Source organism: Galleria mellonella, unplaced genomic scaffold (assembly GCF_026898425.1).
Source record: "Galleria mellonella isolate WM207_F2 unplaced genomic scaffold, CSIRO_AGI_GalMel_v1 utg65, whole genome shotgun sequence".
Classification (NCBI taxonomy): domain Eukaryota; kingdom Metazoa; phylum Arthropoda; class Insecta; order Lepidoptera; family Pyralidae; genus Galleria; species Galleria mellonella.
Window position 1 is genome coordinate 7,372,301 of NW_026442138.1, and position 27,643 is coordinate 7,399,943.

The following is a 27,643-nucleotide window of genomic DNA, read 5'->3' on the forward strand; positions in this document are numbered from 1 at the left end:
TGAATCGATTATCTTGTTCAAATTAAATTACGGCGATTTAGTGTATGGACCTCGATTATATTCGAAAACTCGACGTCTTATACAGTAAGTTTAAAAATACAAGTAGATTTTGTTACAATATTCTACCAAGAATGCATATAAGACTATAATTAAAAGTAATTCTAGTTTAAACATGGCATCTCCAAGAAACTTGCATCTCGCTTGTACGGTGTTTGATATGTTGAAGGATCGACAACCAGATTAACTATATTCCAAATTACAATTTAGCTCGTTTCATGACAAGTACCCACGCGATATTAAGCAAGTCGCGCTCTCATAGAACTGTGGCTTTTGAGGGAAGTTTTCACTACCAGGCTACGAAATGCTAGAATAATACACCACAAGCAGTATGATTGTCTAAAACCAAATATATTTTTAAAAGAGAGCTTAAAAAGTTTTTAATTATACAAAAAGACAATATAAACAAAAAAGTAGCATACCTAATGGTACGTAAAGGAAATATTTATCGCTTGAATGCTTGGATGTGATAGAGAGTGACCTCTGACTACCCCTCTTCTAATGTTGTTATTTATTGATTTAGATTAAAATATTAAATGGTAATGGTTGTAATGGACACACACAATTAATTTTATTAATTTATTTATTTATTTATTTATTTATTCATTAGTACAAATATGTGTACATGGCGGACTTAATGCTAAAAGCATTCTCTCCCAGTCAACCATAGGGAAGTGTCAGAATACTCGAATGCGGTACTACTAATTATTGATATACATACATACTAAAATTACATATATAAACGAATAAATATATATAAATAACAAATATACTTACACATATATGACATATACTATATTATACACGAAATTGAGAATAATATAAAGTACTTACTGCTCGGATAAAAATAAAAAGTGTGCGTTAACGCTTTTTTTGAAAGACGGTTTAGTCGGTAGTCTCTTAATGGCATCAGGAAGCGCGTTCCAGAGTCGTGAAGAATGTAGGAGAAAAGAGTTTGAAGCGTAACCAGTTTATATTTTTTGTTAAACAATTTCGCGGCTGGCTTTTGACCACAACAGAATATCTAAGTTTTACTCTTTTAAAGGCAAAGCAATGAACTGAGTTGTGACCATTTTGTGTAACTGGCACACTTACAAAATGAAAAATTATGTTACTTCTTTTACGTATTTCACTTGTTTTTGTTTTTGTATTCTTTTATTTTTTGCGTATGTAGCTATGTCTATTATTATTTGCGTGTTATAAATAAATTGTGTGTCTATCTATCTACGTTTCAGTATGAGTTAAATCCAAATAAAGTTAATGCTGACAGGATACAATCAATTTAATTATAATATTGTAAACTGTCGTTGCGTATGCAGCTTCTTTCGGCTCAAAGGTGTTCAGTAGCTTCAAGGTATAAACGCGCACGCTATAACCTTCCATTAGGTGTGTATTGTACTTTATTATACAAAAGCATTAACTATGATTGAGACCTTCGTCTGCATAATGGAAACATATTGATCCCTCGATTTCCCCATGGTGGGTAAGAGTTACATTTTATTTCACCTTTCTTTCCTGTTCCTATTCCTGTGATATAAATAAATGTAAATAGCTTATCACCTGTCCTATGTCAAATAGGTACTATATATCAAAATAAATACTATGCGTGTATACAAAATTTCAGATTTTATCGGGCTTTTATAGCGTCAAAAGGTAAGAAACAAACTTTGTTAGATAGAAAAACAACTTTTCAAGAATCAGCTTTCAATGCAAAGTAATAAAAATACTTGCCACCCCAAAAAAATTTCATGAAGGATTCCACTACAACGTATTGAAAAACTTTCTTTGTACTCTACATAGGCATAATCAATGACTATCAGCATATACCTACAGTGTATTATGTGACATCAATGGTGTTGGTCATGTCTATAAACGACGTTTCCTACTTTTCATTAGGTGGGCAATCAGTTTTCATTTCAAATTACATACAAAACAGGATCATTCGCGTGATGCTAACCCCTGTGATATTAAGATATTTTCTTTATGTTTCAAACCAAAACACATCGGGCAAGCTACTTGGTAAATTATCGATGTATGCTTCCAACAACTTACATCCATTCGCTTTCTTTCAAATCCATTTTACAGTAAAGGAATATTAAACTATAATAAAATTGAAAAGGATCTTATTCTGACAAATCACTATAAATAATATGACCGTTGATTCTTTGCAGACTACCTAAAAATCGAACTTAAAAATAAAGACAAATAAGGTATAAAATTAAATTACAAAATCTGTATCTAAAGTTTCCGTAAAAACATATCTGTTCTGTTCATTTCCTCTCAGACCATTATACCTTTATTTAAAAAGGTTAATTGCTTCTACTTCTGGAATATCCTTTCCCAGAAGTATAAATTTTTATATATAGCTAAAAATACTTATTTGGCCTCCGGCAAGTAAAACTGATACAAATAGCGGATATTGAATGAAGTTTCACATTAATTGTGTCGACACAGTTGTACGACTAGATATAAGGCGCCTATAAATATGTATTTATTACGCAACTACCTAGTTTTTACCTGCGAACTTCGATGGAGTAAATACTCCGATGGAGGCAAAACCCCCCTTATGGGGAGGCTATGTTCAGCAGTGGACAGTTAATAACTGATAAAACTTTAATTTTTTAGCACGTAAGCTTTTAAATATAATTATCCTATTAATATACTTAATGCCAAGTTTGTTACAATGGATGGACAGATGAATGAATGAATGCTTTCATGCAAAATTTACTGAACGGATTTGAAAAAAAAATAAGCATATTAATAAGCATATGGGTAGGTTAGGTTATCCTAACTTAGCACATAGAATACCGTATGTACCGATTCACGCAGGTGAAACCGTGTTTCTCTGGTTTCTCTCGCGAGTTTCGCCTGCATGAATGGTGAAATGCGGTTACAAAAATATATTCATAAATCTTTTTTTTTTTATATCATCTAAATAATATAGAATCATCATCATTATATTATATCAGCCGTTAACTGTCCACTGCCAAACATAGGCCTTCACTTTTAGAGGTTTTAGTCAGTACCACCAGTAGTCACCAGGCTCGGGATACAGAAGATGAATTATATTTTATATACTGTGGTAACAGCACAATATAGAAAATAATTCTTTTTGTTTTCTGTGTATTCTATTATTGCAGAATGAGCAATAGAGATTTATCTCTATTGAAAAGTTTAAAAATAAATAATAAAATGTTGTTTAAAGACATTGAAGAAAACTATCCAGTCTTTCCTACTCAGCACGTAATATCCAACTCACTGCAACATTACATACTTTCCTTATTCTGTATCTCTCTTTAATAATCGTCCTATCAGTTTCAATTAATATTACTAATAGGATTATACGTAGATAATTTTACATCTATATTGTAATACATGAACTGATAATGTAGTGGGACCACTTCCAAACTTTTACCGAGCTACTGAATGACTCGCCAAGATCGTATAACGTATGAACACACGGAATGAATTATTCAAAATATGCTAACACACACACAGAGACACGTGAAAGTAAAAGTCGAGCATAAGAGTCAAAATTTCTTCATGTTTATTTCATTTTTAACATCATCATGTTACACGCATTGGACATTAAACTGTGAACAATTTCAGGCATTCAAGAGGTAGCAGTTTTCTAACTTATTTCAATTAAAACGAGCAATTTGTGTTGTCTGTTTCGCGTTCCGCAATATGCACAAATGATTCATTGATACAAATGTATGTATACGCATCATTCCAATAATCGCGGACTTCGCTAAATAAACAACACGATTTTACTCGGCAATTACACATTTTTGTTACATTTACCACATTTCGTGAACTGCTAAAACACCGACACTAATATTTATAACCATCTCTATGGGCCTACATTTTACACAGTCCAAACCATTTACCCTTATCCGGAATGGTACATATGCCAGAGTTGCGATAATAAGAATATGGTCCTATTACGATATGACATTAACGTTTGATGGTAAGAAATCAGGCAATTTACCCTTGCATTACTATATATGTACCTATAAGATATTTTACCACATTGTATACTGTCATATTCCATCAAATTGAGGTTTAGTCATAGTGTTAAAACTGTATTTTATGCCCAATTACTCACAAAATCTGTAATAACACATACAACACCTACGTGCTGTTGCTTACAAGATCTCAAACCTTAATACAAAGGAGAATAAACGTAGCGTCTCGGTATTTTTATTATCCAATTTATTGTTTATATCTGTTATATAAAAATATAAAATTTGTGGTAACCTAATTTTTTTATGTGCACCCAGAGTGTATAAGAACAATCTACACAGCGGCGGTCAAACCGATAATTCTGTACGCGGCAAGTGCTTGGGCACCTTTAGTGTTTAAGCTAAGCTTTCGGAAGCAGCTGAACGTTGTCCAAAGGGGATTTGCACAAAAAATATGCCAGGCGTATCGAACGGTCTCCCTGGACTCCACGCTTGTGTTGTCAAGATTCCTCCCTCTTGATCTTCGCATACACGAAGTTGCCTCGTTATATGAGACGAGGAGAGGGTGTGCCGGCGACCTAGTGAGGGCCAGGGAGATCGAGCGGATGACCCCAGCAGTTGAGAGACCTCATCTCGCGAAACAAAGGAGCTTGGAGTTCCAATATCTGATGGACGAAGACAAATATAGTGCGGTGAGGGAACAAAATGAAGTGAGAATCTTCACTGACGGGAGCAAGATTGAGGGCCGGGTTGGCGCAGCCTTATCAGTGTAGAACAGGGAGGTGGAAATCAAGGTCCTTGAAACTTGCTCTCGAACCACACTGCACTATTTATCAGGCGGAGCTCTTGGCTCTAAATCGAGCGATAGGGGTAGCTTTAGAAAATCGCGCGGCAACGTTCGGTATTCTCTTCGACTCTATGGCCGCAATACAGATAGTTATAAATCCTGGAACTTCTCACCCATTAGCAGTAGAATTCCGAAAAAAGCATAAAATTGTAACGGAAGAAAAAAATAAAATAATAAAATTGTATTGGATTAAAGTACATGCTGAGTGGGAAGAAAATGAGAGAGCGGATCTATTGGCAAAAAAGGCGGCTTTAAAGTTGAGGAGAAGGTCCGACTACGATCGGTGTCCCGTCTCATTTGTCAAGCGTTTGATTAGAGATCGAACGATTGGGGAATGGAACGACAGGTATCGGTCGGGAGGGACGGCTTCTGGAACCAAAATGTTTTTACCAGATGTAATGAGGGCGTACAGGATTGTCGGTAAAACTCAAGCAAACAGATACATAACACAATTACTCACGGGACACGGTGGGTTCGCTGCGTATTTACACCGTTTTCGGTGTCGGGAGGACCCGTCGTGCCCTTGTGATCATACACAACCAGAGACGATTAAACATATAATATCAAAATGTCCTCGTTTCGGGGAAATGCGAAGGAAATTGGATATTGAAATTGAAATGAAACCAGACGAAGAAGAATATATAGGAATAATGGCTATTAGCCATAATTCCTATATATTAGCCAAAAGAAGCGTAGGAAATTTCTAGAATACAGTATAAAAATATTAAAAATAGTAAATAGAAATTATGTTAAATAAGTATACTGAGTATACTCAGGCAATATAAATGTTAATGTAATCAACTAGAAATAAGGAAATAGAAATAAGTAAAATGTAATAAGTCAGTCGAATGTCAACAAAATAATAATAAATAAATAGTACCCAAAAATCCTGAAATCCTACCAAAATCTGAAAGGTACCTGTAAGTAAAAGTATGTATGAAATAAATGTCAAAATCCTGGAAATCAATATCCGAGCATATATGTATTTAAAAAATTTAAATACATATATGCTCGGATTTATATAAAAAACGTATTTTTAGGGTTCCGAACCAACATAAATTAAATTAAAAAAACTTCTCTTACAATTAATTTTTGACTTTGCTTTAGTTACATTTTCCCTTATTTTATTATTTCCGTTAAAATACTGCGTATTCCTATTAAGAGTATATTTTTGCCTTATTGTTTTGGACCTGAAAAAAATGTATCTAAAATTACTACTTTGATACAACAAAAATTATTTTAAGTTAAATTTAAGGTAAAAACAAAACATAGCCTTAACTGCATAAAATACTTTTGAAATTAAGCTATTTTCCTTTTCTGACTTTGAACAGTGGTATTATTTGCATAATTTTATTAATGCGGATATCAATTTGCCACTTCATTCTTCATACTTAGACTAACAAATACGATTATCGTTAGTACAATAATATTTTCTTACGGAACCCTAAAAGCTAACAACGAACACAGAATGTAACTATTATCAACCAGTTTTGTAGGATTCAGACAATGTGACGTCAAAGAAAAATTGAACCGAGACGCTCTCTGTCATATCTCCACCATCTACTCTACTATAACAATACAAATGATAATATACAATGACGCTGTACTGATGATGTTCACCATCACACGTGATCTGTACTCCGTCGCTAACGATCTCTACAAATAACCTTAAACTAGGGTGCGATACTTACATTACGTTATTATAATCTCCCTAAGCGCAGTCAATTCGAATTGATCTACAAAAGTACAAATAATAAATAACTAGCACAATAAAATACATATACATTAATTACAAATTCCCTATAAACTATTGTAATTTGTATATTGTTACAAAACGAAAGTGCAGGTACTGCATATGGGGGAATAAAGCGTATCTTTACATTTACTACGCATGCACGTATGATATTAAAGCGCCACTGTCGACATTTTAGTTTTGATATCCAGTAATATCTCAGTTATATTACTAGATATATAAAATCAGATAAATTACGAGTTATATCTTGTTTGTATAGTTTAGGGTCAGTACAGAATGAGGGAGCAGCGGCGAATAGGTCAATTCGTTAGGAAAGTCGTTTTTAACCACTTTAGTATACAGCTAAAATAGGTATAAGAAAACAAGCAACGGCTCTCGATGGTGTTAGGAGTGGCATGGAGGCGACAACTTAGTGAGTTTTGTACGCGCCATGTATAAGTACAATAAAATTATCAGAATATTTCACTGATGCTTTTAATGATTTAATCGAATAATAAATAAAAATAACTACTAATTATTCGAATAACGAAATCATTCGGATTCGCACACCGCATACCAAGAACATAAAGGAACATCTATGACAGACATGTTGTTTATTTCCATGTTTCGTCATAATACATTTTAGACAACTGGATCACGAGATATCAGATTATAATACGATATTTTTTGGATTATGTCATTTATTATGCATAAAGCATAATAAATGACATAATTTTCTGTAGATTTATGCATACCGCTTTTAAAACCCCTAGACTATGCGGATGGCAATAATTTATTGATTTTTTATATTGTCAAATAGCCCATTAATTATAAACAACTTTAATTCTTTGTTTTTTTTATTATTATTTTATTTTATTAGTAAATTTATGAATTTGGAATTCAATATCAATACTAGTTCCGGTATCCAAATTTGTTTCGACGTTCCATACCCTGCTTGCAACCAATTTGTAGCTATTCGTCGTTACTCCGTCAGTATACGCAGACCCTACTAACATTGACCACGTATTTCATTTATATAGAGTAAGGTTATTTTTCAATATATTTTTTACTAACATCATAGATACGGGATAATTAATATTATTAATAATTGTCCTGTATTTATTTTTAAAAACTTATCCAAAAATCCTATCAACCACACAACTTTTGCCAACAAAACTGTTTTGAAAGACAAACAAATAATTATGACGCCAATAAATTGTTAACAGCGCCATTTACTTATAGGCTTTTCCAATATTTTGTATTTCAAAGTACACAGTTTTATACCTTTGAATAACCTGATATGTCCGCCTTTTTTAATTACATCATGGCGACATCACTAAGTAAATGAAGATGTTAGTAGCGACCTTATATAATAAACAATTGAAATATACACTGCCACTATAATAATCGCGTGGGAGTTACATTGTGTTACCCTTTAAAAAAAATATAAATATAAAAGGACACACACAAGCGACTTTTAGATCGATAAAAAAACATTCGTAAATTTGCTTTGAATGACTTTTAATCAATCTAAATAACGCTTGCACAGCCCGTTGTCGCAGCATTAACTAGAAAACAATACATCAAGAAATGGCGCGAAGGGACGATATTGTTCTTTTTAATTCCATATAGAAAATCGTGGATACCTCTTTGCCGAATGGAAATTAGTGGTACACTATGAAGTGTACCACTAATAATACTGTATTTAAAAGTTACAACCTCGTTCTGATTATTAAATTTCTTGGTCGTTAAATCATTAATAAAAAAAAAATAAAAAAATTAAGTGCTTATAAATTAATAGTTAAATAGTTTTCTTTAATTAAAAAGCTATAAGTATGGGATGAAATTAAAACTTATGGTTTGGACTCTGTGGTATACTATTTAATATTACCCGTTAATCTGTAGCTATTAAAAAAAATATATTCACGATTTTCTTAATAAAAATAATGTAGCATAATGTCTATGGACACTTTTATAATTTGCCATTGCAAGACAGCAAATCACGATTTTATCATAATGATATAAGAAAGCATTATGTATGCATTATGCAATTCTATGAAGTTGCTTTACGTGCATGACATAATATTAATATCCATATAAAAAAAAGGCATAATAATTATGCATTCCTATTAAATCGTGATGATAATATCATGCCTTGCCGTGGTGCGCTAACGGCAAATTATAAAAACATTCCATTACTATAACTGAGCCATCTCTTAAAGTATATAATAATAAATTCTTCAATTTTTTTGAACATTTATGGTTAGTTTTGGTGACCGGTAATATATTGTTAGTTTTGATGATTTTCATAAATAGTTTGGAATAGAAAAATGCTTTTATGTACTTTCGAATTTACAATACAAAAAAAAATGAAATAAATAGACGATTACGAACACCTAAGAGTACCAATTAAATATATATAATACTAGAAACAATTATTACGCAAACAAATCAGCCATAAAATAATCACATAAGATTTGTCTAGGAACATAAAGCTTTTACAAAAATATTTTTATTTGGTTCTATGTCTATTTGTTATATGATACTTCGGTGAAATAAATGAGTGTAGTTATGTATGAAGTATGGACAATTTCATTGGCTATTGAGCAACTCAGAAGCATTATTTTAATTTATAATTTTTCATTACCATGTCAACTGTTGATCATCCAATAAACAAGACTGTCATAAAGCAATTTTAGGCTAGATATGTCAAGTAATTGAAAAGTCTTTGAGGTCACTCCATTTAGAACGGGTTGTATGAAAAAGCATTTACTACTATGAAGTGGCCCGATCAGAGCCTATCTTATACCAGTTATCTGTTCAGTCTATATCCACTGTTAATCGGCTTGCTGATCTTTTAGACTACAGCGATTATTCTGCAGACTTAGTCTTCTCAAATTCTATTGCAATATAACAGTATTTATTATACATAATCTTTTTTTTGTTTTTATTGAAATGTTTTAAGCTCCTCAATAAGCCAATGAAAAAAATGAAAAACAGTACAACTTATATAATGGTTTGCTTGTCTCTGTTCCACTTATGTTAGTATTATTTTTTATTAAAATGTAGATAAAAAATTAAAATACATATCACTCCTCCGCCTTACAATGACAGTTGAGTTAAATAAAGATATTGTAATAACAATAATTCTAGCCATCCTAATTAAAGCAATTAAAATATTATTAAATATGGTTTGATCTGTGTAATATTGCTTGAACAGGTCGCTTATGTTACAAAAATAAAATCTCAGGATATGTAATGTTACATGCATTCGAGATATGCTACGGAGAGAAAAATCAGTCTATACGGCATTCCAACAAAATTAGCACTTTTGCAGTCAATAAAAATACGCAATTAAAACTAAAAGATTTGTTGCCATATTATGATTCGATCGTATTTAATGTTTAATTAAAAAAAAAAAAAAAACTATAATTACAATTTTTATTATTAATAAAGCTGTTAAAGAACGCTTAAATATTTATTACATGGACTCATAGAAGCCTTCAAGAATTTATATACACACTACCGAAGAGTATTAGAAGAGCCAACAATCTCCAGTTACAACCACTAGGATTCTTAAATAACTAAATGGATAACGTTTTGTAAGCTTCAGAATTATTCAAAATTAACGGACGTAAATAAATTAAATTAAAATAAAAACCCTTAATTTTTTAAGCTTAATTTGCAAACCGAAATATTTTTTTAGAGAAGTAAGGGAACATGACTGTGTTATATCGTATCCTTATTTTCATTATTCAAAGTTTAATTGTATTATCGGACGATCGCAGCGCGCCTCATCGAGGTTACTGGTGACCCAAGAGCTGGTAGCTACTTTACCCAAAAGATAAGTTTGGCAATCCAAAGAGTTAATGCTGCCAGTATCTTGGGTACGTTGCCTCGGTGTGGTGCGTTGGGGGATTACTTATAATTAGTATTAGTATTTAAGGAATTTTATATTAACTTTCATTTATTGTTGTATTGTAATTAGATAAGTAAAATTATTAAAAAGAAATTAAAAAAAATTGTATTATTAATAAATACAAAACCTGTAAAGTATTTCAATTAATTATTATTCATTAATATTATTCTTTATTAAATTATTAAATCATAAAATGTTTTGTAATTTTCTATCAATTTATCCTCAAATTAAGAGCGTATCATAACTTTAGTCTGCCAACGTGTGGCAACGTTGTTGATTAATTCAACTAATTGTTGATTTTAAAAAACAATTTTAAAATTACAATGTTTACGACTGATTATTTAAAAAGTTATCTGTTAGTGAACTAAAACGTGAATCGTGCTATAATCGAATAATATTGTTATAAAATTTTTACTGAACAATTAAATTTTGATGGCAAAAATGTATTTGAAAAATTTCTAAGTACATTATCAATTAGGTGCACAGTTTTTAGTAGTAGTTATATATGCAACGTAATTTATTAATATGAGGTCACCTTACATGACATGATGATTTTTAAAAAGCATTCTAGAAAGAAAAATAGAGAGTAAAAGAGAAAGGTGAAGTCCGAGACATGACATGTCCGAGACGTGGGACAAATAAATAAAATACTGTCATGTCATATAGTCAATGAAATGACCTGGAAGAGAATACATGAATTAGTTGCCTCGACACGAAGAAACTTTTTAAGAAAAAGAAAATTATTAGTGTCGTTTTAGTTTTCTAACAGAGCATTTTTTAAATAATCAATTATAATCATTGAAAAATGTTTAATGATTTTTAAAGATTGACAAACAATTGCGACGTTGCCATACTTCGTAATGAACGCTCTTAAGAGAAAAAGCAGTCTGATAAAATAGGTTAATTGGACGTTGTTGTTTTTTTTATGAATACGCCAGTAATAGTGTTTATCACGAAATAATTACGATGCCTGGCAGCGTACGACAAAATTTAGTGAGGTGGGTCAAAAAGCAGACATGATGTATGTTACGTCTACTGTTTGATGTTCAATGTCACGCCGCCTCCACTCTGGCAGTAAGAATGGTACATGAGACCGGACGAAAATATCGACAGAGTGACAACTATAAAGGTTATCTCAGGGCTATACCGCACTGTTGAATATGTGGGATCAATGTGTTTACCGCGGATCATCAAATCACTTGAGCGTTTTTTTATCTTCCGTTCGCATAAAGATTTAAAAAATTCATAAATATACTATTTTTAAATTTAGACTGTATATCGATCAGTCAGTAAGTCAGAACGTCTTTTCAACTTCAAAAAAAGAATAAGGTTTTCTATTCGGTTTTTTTTTTGTTAAGTTCATCATTTACAAAACCATTTGCATTTTTTTAATCTAAAAGAATAGGAAAAGATCTTTTATATTGGCCTTCTAGAAATTTTATGCAATACATGCTTATGCAACATATATTTTGATGGTAAAGTGGATTTAGATTGATTCAGCCTCCCTAGACAAATAGTAGACGAAACTATTGATAAGATACGTTATCGCTAACGCTAGCAGGATGTAGAACGATGCAACGACGCTTGGCATTTTGTTCTCTCTCATGCGAGCGCTTCGTCTGTCATTTTCCTAAGGTAGCTGAGCTACTTACATCCATTATTTCCCTACAATAAAATGAGATCGTCAATACATCTAAAATTGATCGCTCTAGACATTTACCCGGTCGTTATTCGAAAAGAGACTTAAACAATTTATATTTCGAATGCACTAACAGAACATATCACAAGTGAAATGCAGCTTAATATCGGAAACGAATCCGCCGAGGTGTAACACCGATTAGTATTCCTTCACAACACAACACGCTATACGCCAATAATTTCTTAAACTATGCTATAAGAACTAGTGAAGGCAGGATAACGCCCACAGTTTTCAACTATGAGATGTGTGATCGGAATTATTTTAGACTTGTTTTAGCGTTTACTTCGCGACAAACCAGTTGAACGACACAAAAGATAACGAAGTCTGAGCTGTAGACGCTGTTATGGCGCACATCACGTGATACTAAATCCGTGTTCAAATTATTTGCAGACATCTATAAAATGCGCTTTATATACATTGTTTTATAGACATATATGAGTACGCATTTACCTCAATCTACAGGGTGAAATCGGTATCATCTTTTTACTACAGTTTTCTATCAGTAAACCTGAACATTTTCACTAAAGAGTTATGGGTCGAAAACAACAAAATATTTTGAGCCTACCATTTTATAATTTAAGATCGTATTCCATAAAAAAAAAGAAAAAACTGACATCAATTGTGAATCAATATTTAGTTATTTTGATTTAAAAACTGAACTATTGAACCGATTCCGATAAAATTTGTTCCATTACGAAGAACAGAGTTGGCTAAACAAGCTCCCCTATCTCTTGCATTGTAACTACTCAATGATATTTTGTGCCAGTATCCGCAATTGGATGTATTTGCCTCCAACTTTTTTTTTTTTTTTTTTATACAACTTAGAATGGCTTGATATAGAATAGAACTTGCTGGAGTTTCGTCGGGTGACCACAGAGTATTTGTGTTCAGACGTTTTTTGTTTGAGTAAATTCTTTTTATATTATTTTTGTTATTTTTTGTGTAATATTCCTTTTTATATGTAATTGTACTCATGCTTTCCTGAGTGAGCGTATTGGAAGACTGTAAGGCTCACCCAGTGGATGTAATAAATAAATAAAAAAATTTACACATCCTTTCAGGCAAAAAAAAAAGAATTTTCCAAACCGGTTTACAACTGATGTTATGAGGCAACAAAGATTTAAAAAATAATCCAATCAAATTGTGAACCTTCGTCTTTTTGAAGCGAGTTAAAAAGACGCGTCCAGCATTTCAGTAAGAATGGCTTTAAATTTTTTGACATTTGTGAATTTTTAATTAACATAATGTGGTTAGATATATTCTATATCTAGTCGTGTGGTTTCAGTACGGAATGAGCCATCTCTCTCTCGTGGGTGTCCTAAGAGGCGACTAAGAGAACTTAATGGTCCAGGGATAAGCAGCAGCGTGACTTTTAAAACATCACCAAAGCGTAACTGCAGTTTACAACCCAACAATTTTCATTCAAGTATGGAAATTACTAGCAAAAGTCTATTTTATGGGGGAGGCCTATGTTCATTAGTTTACATACAACTAACGACGCCGATTCCACCCTGTAAGCTAATAAATAATGAGAGAACCAAGTGTGGCATGTTTTTTCTTTCTACTGTAATGTTAAAAACTGAATTATTGGGACTGATACTGAAAAGTCTATTTTTCTAAAGCTATCTCTTATCCTAATATTTTAATTTGATAGTTTCGCGTAATTACTGTTTTATGGACCATCACAAACAAAATTTAGAATATTTTTCACTTAATTCTATTAAAAATTTTGTTCATATTGGTCCCTAGAGTAAAAATTTCGCTGTGACATCAAATTGAAATTTTCAATTTTAAAGAAAGATTTAGAAAAGTGGCGCTTCAGTACGATCCCAATACCTATAATCATATATAAAAATTACAATACACATATAAAAATTAATGCCACTTTTCGTTGTAATTTTATAACTCAATTACGGGCTCACCTATCGAAATCAAATGTTTAAGCTTTGTTCGAACTATTTAGTAGATGGTTTATGTGAAGTTTGCACAAAATCGGTCGAGCGGTCCTTCTTTATCACATTTTTTGTAACAATTGAATTCACAAATAGCGGATCATTTTGTTAATGGGGATTTTTGTGCAAATTCAAACTTTTTTAAGATGGAAATTGTGCTGTCAAATTGAAATTTTTTTCAGTGTTGACAGTACAAGCGTGTTGTTATGTCATTCATGCGGTCATTTAAAATTAATTTTTTTTATTACTTCACTTTATACGTAGCGAAGCACGTACCGGGCCGCTAATACTGTATATAATAAGCACTGTACTCACTCTGAAAAAGACTACCGCATGAAGGAGACAATCAGAAATGGCAAACATAGATAGATAATTAAATTCCCTTAGTACAATTATAAATATATAATTGTACTAAGGGAATTAATTTTGATAGGTAACATAATATAAATACAGATCATAAAATAGATAATAATCTATGATGCTGTTTCTGTCAATCTTCAACTTATTTCGACATAATTTTCATGTAGGAAATCTAGCCGAAGTTGAAGTATACAAAATACATACAGTTTCTTTTACTTAGAGTAGCAAATAAACTAACGGCCCCTCTGATTCAAGTGGTAACCATCAAGAGGTAAATAGTAAAAATAAAGAAATATAGTAGATTAGGAGCCTTAAGTTTTCATCAGGGCGAATGCAGTGTAGTATCTTAACATTTTACTTCCTCCTTAATAGGAGAGGGGGGGGGGGAATGAATAAATTGTTGTAATTTGCTATAGCCAATTACAATCCTGAACAATTGTGTCTACAAATGTATAGGTACATTAGAATACACTAAACCAAGTCTAATATTTCCGATCAAACAATATTGTCTAAAATATCTACCAAAACTGTACATATATTCAATAATAATAAAAAATATATATATATATATATATATATATATATATATATATATATATATATATATATATATACATATACTGATATCTGAATAGTAGTTTAAAATATTAAATACGTATAGATTCTCCATATAGCAAAATTTGCTTTTCTGGTGAACAATATGCTGGTTTCTCCCGTATTTCTTCAAATGTTTATTTAAATCTAACATGTTAAAGGATGACCCTACCATCCTCTTTAGATTAACCAAGATGAAATAATAATTTTATGACAGTTCATAAGAAATTACATATTATAATAAAAAAAAAAATAATAATAGAATTAAATCAACAACCTATTCAATGAGACGACAAAGGTCATGATGCCCTTTGTCTGGATATAACGGTTTAATTACAAGTATATAATTAAAATATTTTCTTAAAATGTTTTATTATTAACATGTATTGTGGTTATATGTAAATATTTATTAATTTATTTACACACTTTATTCGCCAATAACACATTATTAGATGTAACAAATAAGTTTTAGAGTACAAAATGAGATCTTATTGCTATCTTTATTGGCAGAAGAAATATTGAAAGAAAAGTGTTAAATACTCGAAAATCCTATTAGGTACACGGAACCGTTTATACATAGCAAATCGACTATGTGTATATATAAAATTCAGTATGAAAATTTATTCAATTTTTTTCAGTTATTGCGTTTATATAGACCCGGGATCCAGTGATAAGTTCCATCCAGACAAAACTGCAAGAAGAAACTAGTCATTCCTTAGCTAATTTTTTTTTTTGTATTTTTATAACAAGAGCTATTTATATGGTGGCGATTGGTGTAGAGCCAACAAGGAAGTAAACCATATCAATTATAAAAACAGATTTTAAAATCGGTTCACAATTGTTTCAGATAATTACATAACGTGCAAAATAAACAGTACGGCCTAAAATCCTTTTTAAATAAAAAATATAACTAAATATGAAAGCGACAGAAGTCGCACGCGACATCTAGTGTTATTAATGAATTGTGTACAATTTTGGCAGACATTACTGTGTAACCTAGTAATTTATTGCTCATAAACAAACTTGCTCGTTAGTTTGTTCTTTCTGATTGTACCTACATAATAGTGCACAAGCATAGATGCGTTACAGTCAATATGATTTCAACATAATCTAGGTATATACATCACTTACACAGCGTTAACATAGGATGCTCCTTATCACAAAACGCATCTTCCGTATTGCAACCGTCGCCACAGAATCACACAGAAACTTAAAGCATGAAGAAAAAATAGTTTTAACTCTTGAGACTATAAATGTCAAATTTGTTCCTAAGTATTATAGTACATAGAGTTTAGTTTAGCTTAACATAAAATATGTAAAATTACAATGTTATGACGGCGTGCTCGACGACATCTCCATGGTCATTGAAGTCGGAACTTGCATCTAAGACAAAAATTACGTATGTTAAAAATTGTGAATTGATAAAAATAAAAATAGCAAGTTGTGTAACACTAGTCGTATCCCGTATTTTCGCTCGTAATCGTATCATAATGTGAAATAGCCTACCATATTACTTATAATCTTTCTTAAAAAATGAGCTTTTAAATACGAAAAGATTATTCCAAATGCGATCAGTAGTTCCAGAGATTAACGTGTTCAAACAAACTCTTTTAATATATTAGTTTAGATTGGTTTCCCTACTGCTAGACATCTAAACTCAAACACCATACTTACAGATTTACAAAAAAAAACTACTAAATTTCCGGATAATAGAGGATCATGTTTTAGGTCTATATATGTATATATCTGAATCTTTTGCATAACATATAACAGTGTGAAAAAAAATATTAAGACAAATCCAATGACATCCTACTAAGATATTGTTAGACAAGTCTTGTGGATTCCTTTAAGACCCACTCATTCAAGTTTTTTATTCACTCGATTTCATTTAAGAATTCATATACAAAATTTTATTTGCATAAAACAATACTTTTAATTTTAATAATTTTAACAAAATATGAATAGAACTATTGTGAAAGCAACATTTTCAATTAAAAAAAGTATTAAAGAAAAAAATTATCCAAATAAATTATGCTTCAAACGTATTTATTATTTTAAGTCGGCTGGAAAGTTATAAAAAAGTTACCTTAGTGTTAGCGGCTTGGTTCGAGAGATGCGAAGGATTCGAGGGATGAGACGGCTGTGCGGTGAACACGCAGTCCGCTATAGAATCGAGCGCGCGCTCATCCAGTACGGCTTCTAGTGCCGCCGCTAGCTCGGAACTCTCCGCGAATGGCGCACCACCCTCAGCTGCACAAAACGTTAAGATTTTACAATTAGTATATAGTAATTATCAATTAGCTTTTAATATTTAAATATATAATTTCAATAATTTCTTGCACAACTAATGCCCACTCAAGACTTCCTATGTCTTTATATGTTGAGTTGACTGGAAGAGATCTCTTTTAGAATTTCTTAGTATTTCTGAGTGCAATAAATATATATCATCTCGGGAGAAGAGTTTTTTCTCTAAAAATATAAAAAGAAGCCACTTAATAAGTATTCCGCGTTAGTAACAATCGCTCCCCCTCCCCCTGCCCCACATACACAAACGTAAGAAGTGGCCCTATACTTCAGCATTTCATAAGAAACTCATCCCCAGGTGGGTGTTCTCTGCTGCTACTAATAATTTCCCCTTTGATTGTGTATGTACACAACCCTCAATGCATTTGGAGCATTGTGTACATAATTTGACTTCACTTTTATCATTATTTCTGGGATCCTACTATAGTAAACCGCTTTAAAACAGGTGAATATACCATCAATACATATGTATTGACTAATAGTGAAATTACCTTGATTGAAAAACTCTGTGAATGCTTCGTCTGGAATTTGACTGAGTACGGCAGGATCTAGAATGTCATCGTGCGGCACTTGTTCCACCTCCACTTCTACAATGTGTAAAATATCACATTTATATATTAGTACAGTATAATATAATCATCTGAATATCTTGACGTAAACTCATGCATAAGACACATTTCTTAAATTGAAAACGCAAGCCCCAAGAGACTTACTTTAGTTCATATTAAATAATAGTATCTCATTGAAATCACACTGTTCATTAATACTATTATAAATGTAGCACTAGATTACCCGCTAATCCTTTCTTTTTTTTTTCACTAGAAAAAAAAAGAAAGGATTGAAGAAATTTTGGCTCGAAGATATCTCTTTCAGAGATAAGTCCATCCTTATTGTACATTTTTTTTATATAAATGCAATAAAGAATACAAGTATAAATACTTAAGACAAACTGCAGTAAAAGAAGGGAAAACAAACGTTATCGTAACAATAGTAAAATGATATATACCAAGTTCATGGGAGTTGCTTGCCACAGGAATGTATTCATTTTCACTAAGTGCGCCCATGGCGGTATCCTCTGAACTGTCGTACGTTGATGAGTTTGAACAAACGTTTATCTCTGAAATGCAAGAAGAAACGATGTATGGGCGGCAGCAACAGCATTCTGTGTTTCGAATTGAATGGTGGGATATGACAGTGAATTTACAGGGTACAGAGGAATGACACCTAAGTCCTCAGGAAAGACAACGCATGGGGAGTTTCATGGGCAAAACAGTCTTAACTCTGTTATGTCCATGGTACTACTCCATGTCTATAGGCGACGATTACCACTTTCCACCAGATGGTTGGTTAGCTTGTTTGCCATTCTAAGTTGCATAAAAAAAGACAAGTGAACATTTTAATTTGACAAAAATAAATTATTTAACTGGCGATTTGATTTGAATTATTTTGTTTAATTCTTCTGCCATTAGTATGTGTGCCTGCCAACACTTTAAGTGTTTCACTTCACTATTTCACTAGTGTTAACTGTTTGGGTTTGCAAATGGTTATCACCATAAAATAAGCATGTATGCACCATGAAGTAATATGGACTTTCGTAAAATAACAACGACTGAACTAGGGTTCAGTAAAATATTATTTATCGAAGTTCTACACTTTTTCTGTGACTTGGAATCATAATTAGAGTTAGACCCATCTTACGTGTAGTGGTATTCAATCATTACCTGTTAATACAAGCTACACTATGGTAATAACAGTATTGTAAAGTGATACTTATAATACCATTCCTAAGGACTAAGGTTTTATATTTCCTTGTACCTGTTTTGTATGGCACAGGATTAATGCTTGAGAACCTTTAGTAAATTAACTATAAATCATGCCCTGACATGCTACCAAAATATACAAGTGTCCATTGACACCTTAGTCCTCAGGAATAACAACGCATGAAGGATATCATGGACGACACAGTATATTCTGTGATGTCAATGATATTGTCCATGTCTACGTGCAATGGTTTTTTTTTTTTTTACAACACAGGGGGCAAACGAGCATGCGGCTCACCTGATGGTAAGTGACTACCGCCGCCCATGATAACCCACAACACCAGCGGCATTGCAGGTGTGCTGCCGGCCTTTTAAAAAGGAATATACTCTTTTCTTGAAGGTTTACCACATTCCATCAGATGGGCCATCAGCTTGTTTGCCAAACTAAGTAGCATAAAAAAATTATCAATAGTTCTTTCCAAGTATGCCACCAGCTTTAACATACCTGACAGAGATTGATCAGATTGCGGTGGTGCAGGTAGCGCCTGGGGCGGTTGTGGGGCGGCGGTGGTGGCGGGTGGCTCCGGCCGGGCCCGCGCCGGCCGCCGGCGGCGCTTCGCCCGCCGCGGGGGCCGCACCGGTGCGACCCATGCTCGCTTGCGGACAGCCTTCTTTGGCCGACAATCTCGGCTTAGTTTGTCATAGTTATCCTGTAAAGATACACAAATATATTGTAATATTCATTTATAATAATTCCTTTACAGAAAGACAGTAGAGCTCTTTCTTCTGATATTTCCATCAAACTCCATTTAATATTTTAAGGACATGTTTAAACCGCGAGCTTGCTCCTTTTCGAAGTCTATTAAAATTATAGATCTAAAAGATAAGTAAAAATTAAACTGTAGGACCTATTATAGGATATTTAAAAATTGTTTGGATACTCAATCATAATTGAATAATGTATTTGATCGATTCGTTATTAAATTACATTCTGAACTCAAAGTACAAAATTGGAAGTAGTATGTTTCTAAAATAAATATAAAGTGCTTTAAAGAGATTTGATTTGTTGAACACGATGATCCTCAGTAAGGAATTTTTTAAACTTGAACAAGACATTGCCTATATAATGGAATAGTATGAATATAAACACACCCTTTTCCACGCGTGCTCTGGACATAATGGCGTTTGATCCTGCAGCGGTAACAGCGGCTGTTTACAGCGAATGCCACCCGCGAAGACCGCTGCACATGCTGCGTACAGCCGCTGTTCGGGTGCTAACGTGACATGCGATAGGCAATACCGGCCGCATGGTACCGGCTGTTCAGTACATCTCTCTTCAGCACATGTATTACCCATTAGGTGCTCCACGGAACCACTCTCGCCACCAGACCATCCACTTTCCCTATAAATATGAAAGTATATTAGTGATTGTTATTTTAATAATAAACCAGCTACATTCCGCGGCTTCACCTGCGTGAATAATATAATTTATCTGTGTACTAATTTTTTTTAACAAATTAAAATCGATGCAGTAATTTTTGGGTGACATAGTAACAAGCACTCATCTATACATCTACCTTCACAAACCTTTATATTAACAATATTAGTAGGATTAGAATATTTATGACATTGAATTATTAAATTTGCCAATCTGATAGTATTATTTTTGTAATAAAAAACATACTTTTTGCTTTGTTTAGTCTGTCTACTTTTTTCAAGATTACGTGGTCGGTGCATGAGAGAGTAATATTTCGATTTTATACATATGTAATACTAATTGTATTTCACGTAAATCCGTACATAAAATATGCTGTGCTAAATTAGGTTACAACCTAGACATATACCAAATTACATTCAAATCTGTTTAGTAGCTTTTGTATAAAGGGGTCAACAAACAATCATCCATCTATCAATCGTTACAAACTTTTGCATTTATTATAGTAAAAGGATTAAAAGAAATATAATTAAGTAAACAAATAGAAACATTACCTAAGTTGCCTGCGCTCCTGTAGTGATAGCAATGTCGGCATACCACGCATTGCTAGCAAGTGGTTGACTGTTGACGTCGGTAGTCGACACGGTGAATCTTGATTGTTCAATTGTTTCTATTATCGAAAAAAAAAAATTAATAAAACTAGTATACATACTTAATGGACAAGCATGAAAGGCAATGTCACTTATTAGCCAAGTCTTGGATAATAAGCAGCGTTGACGCCTGATAGTTATTCATCATATCCGTCGTCAAGTGTCCACTGTTAAAAATGGGCCTCTAATAGGAAAAGGAGGGGGTTCTATGCCGGGACCAAACAGTAATTACATGAGGTTAGTTGTAAGATAATAGCACGTCCGTGGGGCATGCTAGGCGCTATTTTAGTTTGCTACCATAGTGCTGTGATTTGCAATAAATTTTGGTACATTATTTTGCTAATTCTATAAAATGAATTACTATCACTAGATTACATCTTCTGATAATAATCAATTTGACACTAGGAACAATTTACAATTGATATAACTATCTATGTATGGATGTGTTCAATATAATGATTATTTTTCTGCGATATAATACGAATACAATAGCAGAGAAACTATCTAAATACACCGAATTTCAATACGAAATCACCCGACTTTGGAACTTACAAAAGTGACAATAATTCCAATAGTACTTTCCACGACAGGTGTAATACCGAAACAACTGCATCAGGCGATAAATACTCTAAAGTTACCACCCAATATTTACCATCAATTACAGAAAGCCGTAATCCTAAATACATGCCGAATTGTCAGGAAGCTTCTACAAATTGGACTAGATGTTCCTGGTACATGTATAGGTTAACATAATATTACAAACAGATTACCAGACAAATTACATTTATACAAAAACATAGCACACAGTTATGCACTTAGCTTAGGCCCGTGTACATCTGTAAAACCGGTTTTAAGCCGAGATATCGTAAATTTAAAATAATAATAATCTTTATTTAAGTAATAATGTCTTTCTTGTTAAATGTTATATTGTCACAAATATATAAAAATCTATGTTTGCAATATACTCGTGGACAAAGTTCAGTACGCTAGACTACACAAGTTACATAGCATATTTGGAAGCATCTAAGAAGCTGCACCTCTGTAGAAAGTAGGTCACTGTGGACCCAGGACTAGTTTGCAACTGACCTTGATCAAGGCAACCAGCGCCCGGTGGTGCGTATGCGAAGGCGCAAGCCGCAGGGCGGCGCGGGCGCGAGCCACGTGCCGCCGCAGCGCGCCGCGGCGCAGCGCTAGTCGTGCACCGCGACTCTCCGCCGCACTCTCCTCTACACACACCGGGCCCCAGCCCGGGTCTGCAACAACATATGTTACAAGTTAAGAGCGTCCGTAATGTTCGCTTACCAAAATGTGAGGTCACAATTATGCATAAATTTTCAAAAATAAATTAATGTTTTAAGTGATTATTTAAAAAGTGCTCTGCTAGCGAACTTCAAACCATTATTAATTAAATGTGAATGAATGTATTCATTGCTTATGAATCTATTATTAAAAACTTTGATTCTAACTGCAACGCAAGAATTCAATAATCGAAACCTAAATTTGTAATAATTAATAATTATTAAAATGGTATGACTTGCGTCGTGCTTTGCCTTACGACTGAAAGGGATCATAAGGTAAGCACATCATAGGTCTTTATGTATAACTATGACTGCCTACAACTTCTTTACATCAAAAGGTGATATACTAGTACCAGTAGTAATAATGGGGAAAAAATATTATTAGTGATTGGGTCTAACAGCTTCGTTGCTTGCAATATAAAACCATCGTGGTTAATTCTTGTGGAATTGATCACGATGAGCTAACTTGTTTTTATCCTTAGCTATCATCTCTAACAGGTAGCCCGCCAGCGTATATTGATAGTACCATTCCATTTTCACCAATTAACAAAAGTAGTAATAGTAATGAAAATCAAAAGAAAAGGCTTACCAAAATCAGGCATATAATCGTCGTCGCTGCTGCTGCTGTCTAGTTGGCGGCAATGTGGCCTGCGGCCATCGAGTGGGCCACACGCGAACAATTCGTCGCCGGGTGCGTGCCAGGCGCGGTTCAGCACGGGCACTGCTCGCTGCGGCGGTATCCGTTGTAGCGCTTCATGGACTGCCGGTCCACGACCACGTCGAGATTTCGCTTGCGACGCTTTTCCTGTTAGGGTAGTTGTTACGTATGTGTCATTGTGTCATTATGTTGTATATAAATGATGCAGCATGTATTTAAATGGAATATACATACATATATTACAATATATTAAAGATACCAGTACACTTTAATTGCAGGCAAGTCCTAAACTTTATTTCACCAAACATGTTTAGATTATTTATTTTAATATGTTATTACATAAAAATAAAATATTCTGTCTAATCACGTATTGAAATTGTTTGTACCTCTTACTCAATAAACAAAAAAAGTGCCAGATTTATAGAATTATGAATTCTAAATCATTCTTCCCTTTCCTAAATGCAAAAATGAGAATGGTATTAATTATTATTAGTGAACAAATTAGAATGATTTTGTTAATCAGATGGATTCCTAATAAATAGTTTAAAAAATAATTTTGAAAAATAGAACAAAACCAACAATGAAATAGCCAACTATATAAGTTATTTTATTTTTGTTTTATTTCTGCCAATACAGCATTAATCCTTGTTAACAGAAATAAGAGAATTAAGTACATGGATGTCACATTATACAAATTATATGGGCATAGTGTTACAAGTAGACCCCATCAAATTATTTGACCAGTATTAAATACAAGTAAAAATTATGATAAAATTGTTATAATAAAAAAAAAATCATAAAATCATTCATATTACTTCATTATCAAATTTTAAAATCCGAAGCTAAGGGGATTTTGTTAGATTCTATTAGTTTACAAATTTTGTACTACATTTTCAAATACACTCAACACGATATTAGGCAAATCTTCACACCATGTATAATTAGAAATTAGACAAGCGACAATGGCCTCTATTTTTATATACTTTCCTTATCCACTTGTATAATTTGTGCATTCAATCTGCTTAGATAATAAAATTTGTCATCAAAAGGATTTATGAACTTTACTTTCCAATATATTCTTTGTTTGCTAATCGTAATGAAAATTTTCTTATAAAACAAGAAATTATTTACTATTGTAATCCTTGTCAAAATATTATTTGACACTTATCTACTATATTAATATAAATAATGTTTTCAAGATATACATAACAAATATTATAGAGGTTTATATGATTATAGAGTTTTGTTTACTCCAGTTATATGTAAAAATAGTAATGATACTATGTATATGGGATTTATATATTCTATTTTTATTTATGCCTGCAATTAAAAATAAACTGTCAGTTTATCTCATTGGGTTTACTGGAAGAAATCTCTTTTAAAGATAAGCTTACCCTTGTGCACTATTATGTTTATTTATTGTTGATACAATACCTTTTTGTGTACAGTAAAGAATACAAAATATTTATGCAGTTATATTGTATGATATATTTATATACATTAGTCTTATGACTAGTAGGAAAATACCTGATGGTGTTTTCTTGACAGGAGCTGGAATTTTAATAGTAGGTTTTGTATCTTCAGTTTTGTTTACTGCCGGACCATTCTCCACTAACCCTTGTTCCCTCTTATAGACATCCAAAAAAGTTTCTTGTCCTGTCTGTTTTATAGCAGACACAGTCTTAACATTGTTGGAATTAACACTATTAATACTGGTTTTCACACTAGGAGTATGTACTGTACCCACACTCCCACCCTTAGGGCTATGAACACTTGGTCGGCGTACTTCACTAACTGAATTTATTCGGGACTCTTGAGTCACCTGACTATGGCTTTTAGTTTTTGAAACTTTGGTATTAGTAGTCTTACTGTCTTTGTAAGTAGCTGTTTTTGCAATGGATGTATAGTGACCATTAGATATAACCTCGTTCTTGATTTCATCCTTAATGTCACCATTTGTAAGTGTGTCTATGAGATCTACTTCCTTGTTCGGACTTTCTATCATTTTACTTTTGACATCAACATTGTCTGTATAAATAAAAGCATCTTCTGTGTGACTTACAGTTATTTCACCTGCTATGACATCAGAGTCATGGAACGTGTACAATTCGTTGGGATCTATTTTAAATTTGGTATGAAAGAAATTGTCATTGAGGTGTGTTACATATGTCTGCTCATCTCCTGAACTGTCATGTATGAACATGTTAACATCACTCCCTGCCACACCCTCCACTGCCATTTTATACTGCGTGGCGCAGCTTGCATCAGATATGTTTTGTGGAATGCCACTGAAACTATAAGAAAGTTATACTCATTATAACATTTAAGCATATTTATCTAATTCAATTTACATTAATTTAATTATCAAATTTGTAAAAAATATTGCAGATATGACTGAAAACAAATAAAACCATAAATATCAATTTCTTCTAACTCTCCTTCTTTTTTAAATAGCTCCATAATATGTATCCATCTTAAATACAGGGGAAGTAAGCAGAGGTAACGAAGTAAAAGGAAATAGAAAAGTTTAAAGAAATAAGTTTATTAAATAACATACAACATTGTTTACACTTTACTATTAATGTACCTAATTTATGAAATTCATGACTTTACATATGGTATGTATACTCGCCTTTAAAGCTTTTTGTGTAATAATTTTTAAATATAATACATTTGCTTATGTAAATATAACAGTTAATTGCTTTTACATTTATAAAAATAAAATTATTGCTATAATAATGAAACAAACATTTTATATTCAATTCAGAACAATTGTTGCATTCATAACATTGTACTAAAGCAAATAGATAGGTACTGTTATTATTACTATATGTATAGTTCTTATTTTCTTTTTTAACTTAATTATAAATTGTTAAAACTCACCCCACATTTTCCGACGTACTCAAATAAGACATAATGTGTTCATTTTACAACTTGATGATAAAAATAATTCTGCTAGTAGATAGTATTACAAAATGCATGTGGTTCATCTGCATTATGCTGAAATAGTTAAATCTTTGTTTTATAATAAAATATTTAAGCTTTTTATTTAAATACAAGTGAGCACTAGAATACAAATATTATGCTTTTGAGAAATCCGAATTACAGGAATTAGGTATTACAATGACAAACAGTGACACCTGTCAAATAAATAATAGTGTATATATTTTCTTGTTTTATTGTAGTTCCCAGACAACAGATAGCCACTTTCAGCGTCTTTGTAAATTTAAAGATACGAGTTGAATATTATTATTCTTTGAAAACATACACTTATAACTTAAATTATATTTAACTCTTACATGATAATTTATATAATTTCCGGCACATTTTAACTTCTTATTGAATATAAATTAATTTTAAATAACAATTTGATGAATAGACACTTAGTTTCTAGATATATTGGCCCGAGAAATCTAAAACAAAACAATTTTATTCCAATAACATTAAAAGAATGACAGAATATAGCAAATGGCAGCCAACCAAAATGCGGTTGCGTTCTGAAATTAATTTGACAATTAAAACTTGACTTAATCTAGATATGATTCAAGTCAAAAACCGTGTACGGAGGTGCATTGGACCCTAAAAGAGACACTACTCAATACATTACATTTAAGTTCATTAGAAATGAACTTAAATGTAATCTATTGAGTAAAGTTATATTGATACTTGGTCATTTAAATCCTTTTTATACTATTAAATGCTAAGAACAACGAAATTATATATAAGAAATAATAAAATAAAATCTGTAAATCATATGGTTGCTTTTTTCTTTTTATGCAAATATAATTAGTAAAAAGAAGACAAAAGATAACTCATCAGTTGCTATTTTTGTTAATTTATAGCACGCTAGTGTATAAAAAATATTATACGGCTATATAACCCTACCGAATTCAGATACAACCTGCTTGCATATTTTCTATATAAACTGTGTCGAATATATAATCTAGTAATGTAAATGAACAAAAAGTTTTCATACACATTTTCTACACACTTGTCTGCTATGAATTGAGAAAAATAGCAACTGATGGTGTATCTTTCGTTCTCTTTTTACTAATTGCCGATATAGAAATTTTACTGCGGTCCTAGTAATATAAAATAAATAAGTTAAAAATGAAGATTAACAGCAAATAATACTGCGTAATTGCTAAGATTTCGGATGTTCTTAGGGTAACTGGATAACTCATCTAACTGTTAATTAGTAATTTCGCTATTTTGAACGGTTCTTATGTGTTTCTAAATGTAAATAGAAAGTTTGACATCTACAGATCATAATGATGATTGTAAGGTAAAGGTACAAATGTACAAAGCTATAAATTGGAAATAAATTAATATTTAAGTTTATTGAGCTAAATTTAGTCTGTTTTATGCAAAATTAAATTTAATAATTTATGTTGATTGTATGCTAGTTGTATA

At 32.2% G+C, this 27,643-nt stretch overlaps 1 protein-coding gene across 2 annotated transcripts; it reads right to left on the minus strand.

Moving 5' to 3' along the window:
* Positions 1-15,154: 15,154 nt before the first annotated feature.
* Positions 15,155-26,703, minus strand: LOC113519765 (uncharacterized). Of its 2 annotated transcripts, none has more exons than XM_026904961.3 (12): positions 26,530-26,703; positions 26,114-26,230; positions 24,758-25,524; positions 23,162-23,377; positions 22,361-22,527; positions 21,179-21,294; positions 20,342-20,591; positions 19,695-19,899; positions 18,436-18,546; positions 17,921-18,016; positions 17,212-17,375; positions 15,155-16,508 (listed from the first exon to the last, which is right to left on the minus strand). In XM_026904961.3, exons 2-12 carry the CDS (start codon positions 26,143-26,145, stop codon positions 16,455-16,457), a joined length of 2,178 nt encoding a protein of 725 aa, XP_026760762.2. In that variant the 5' UTR covers positions 26,146-26,230; positions 26,530-26,703; the 3' UTR covers positions 15,155-16,454. The 2 variants fall into 2 exon arrangements, with proteins under 2 accessions (XP_026760762.2, XP_031769608.2); XM_031913748.2 differs by lacking the exon at positions 26,530-26,703 and adding an exon at positions 26,371-26,494.
* Between the last annotated feature and the right edge of the window lie 940 nt (positions 26,704-27,643).

What these genes read in the sequence shown, in the direction of transcription:
- LOC113519765 (XM_026904961.3), bottom strand. Translation starts at nt 26,145, where the DNA reads ATGTCTTATTTGAGTACGTCGGAAAATGTGGG. An exon ending in TGTCAAGAAAACACCATCAG is followed by an intron (nt 23,378 to 24,757) that starts GTATTTTCCTAC and finishes CTACCCTAACAG; the next exon opens with GAAAAGCGTCGCAAGCGAAA. An exon ending in CAGAGCACGCGTGGAAAAGG is followed by an intron (nt 19,900 to 20,341) that starts GTGTGTTTATAT and finishes GTATCTTTACAG; the next exon opens with GATAACTATGACAAACTAAG.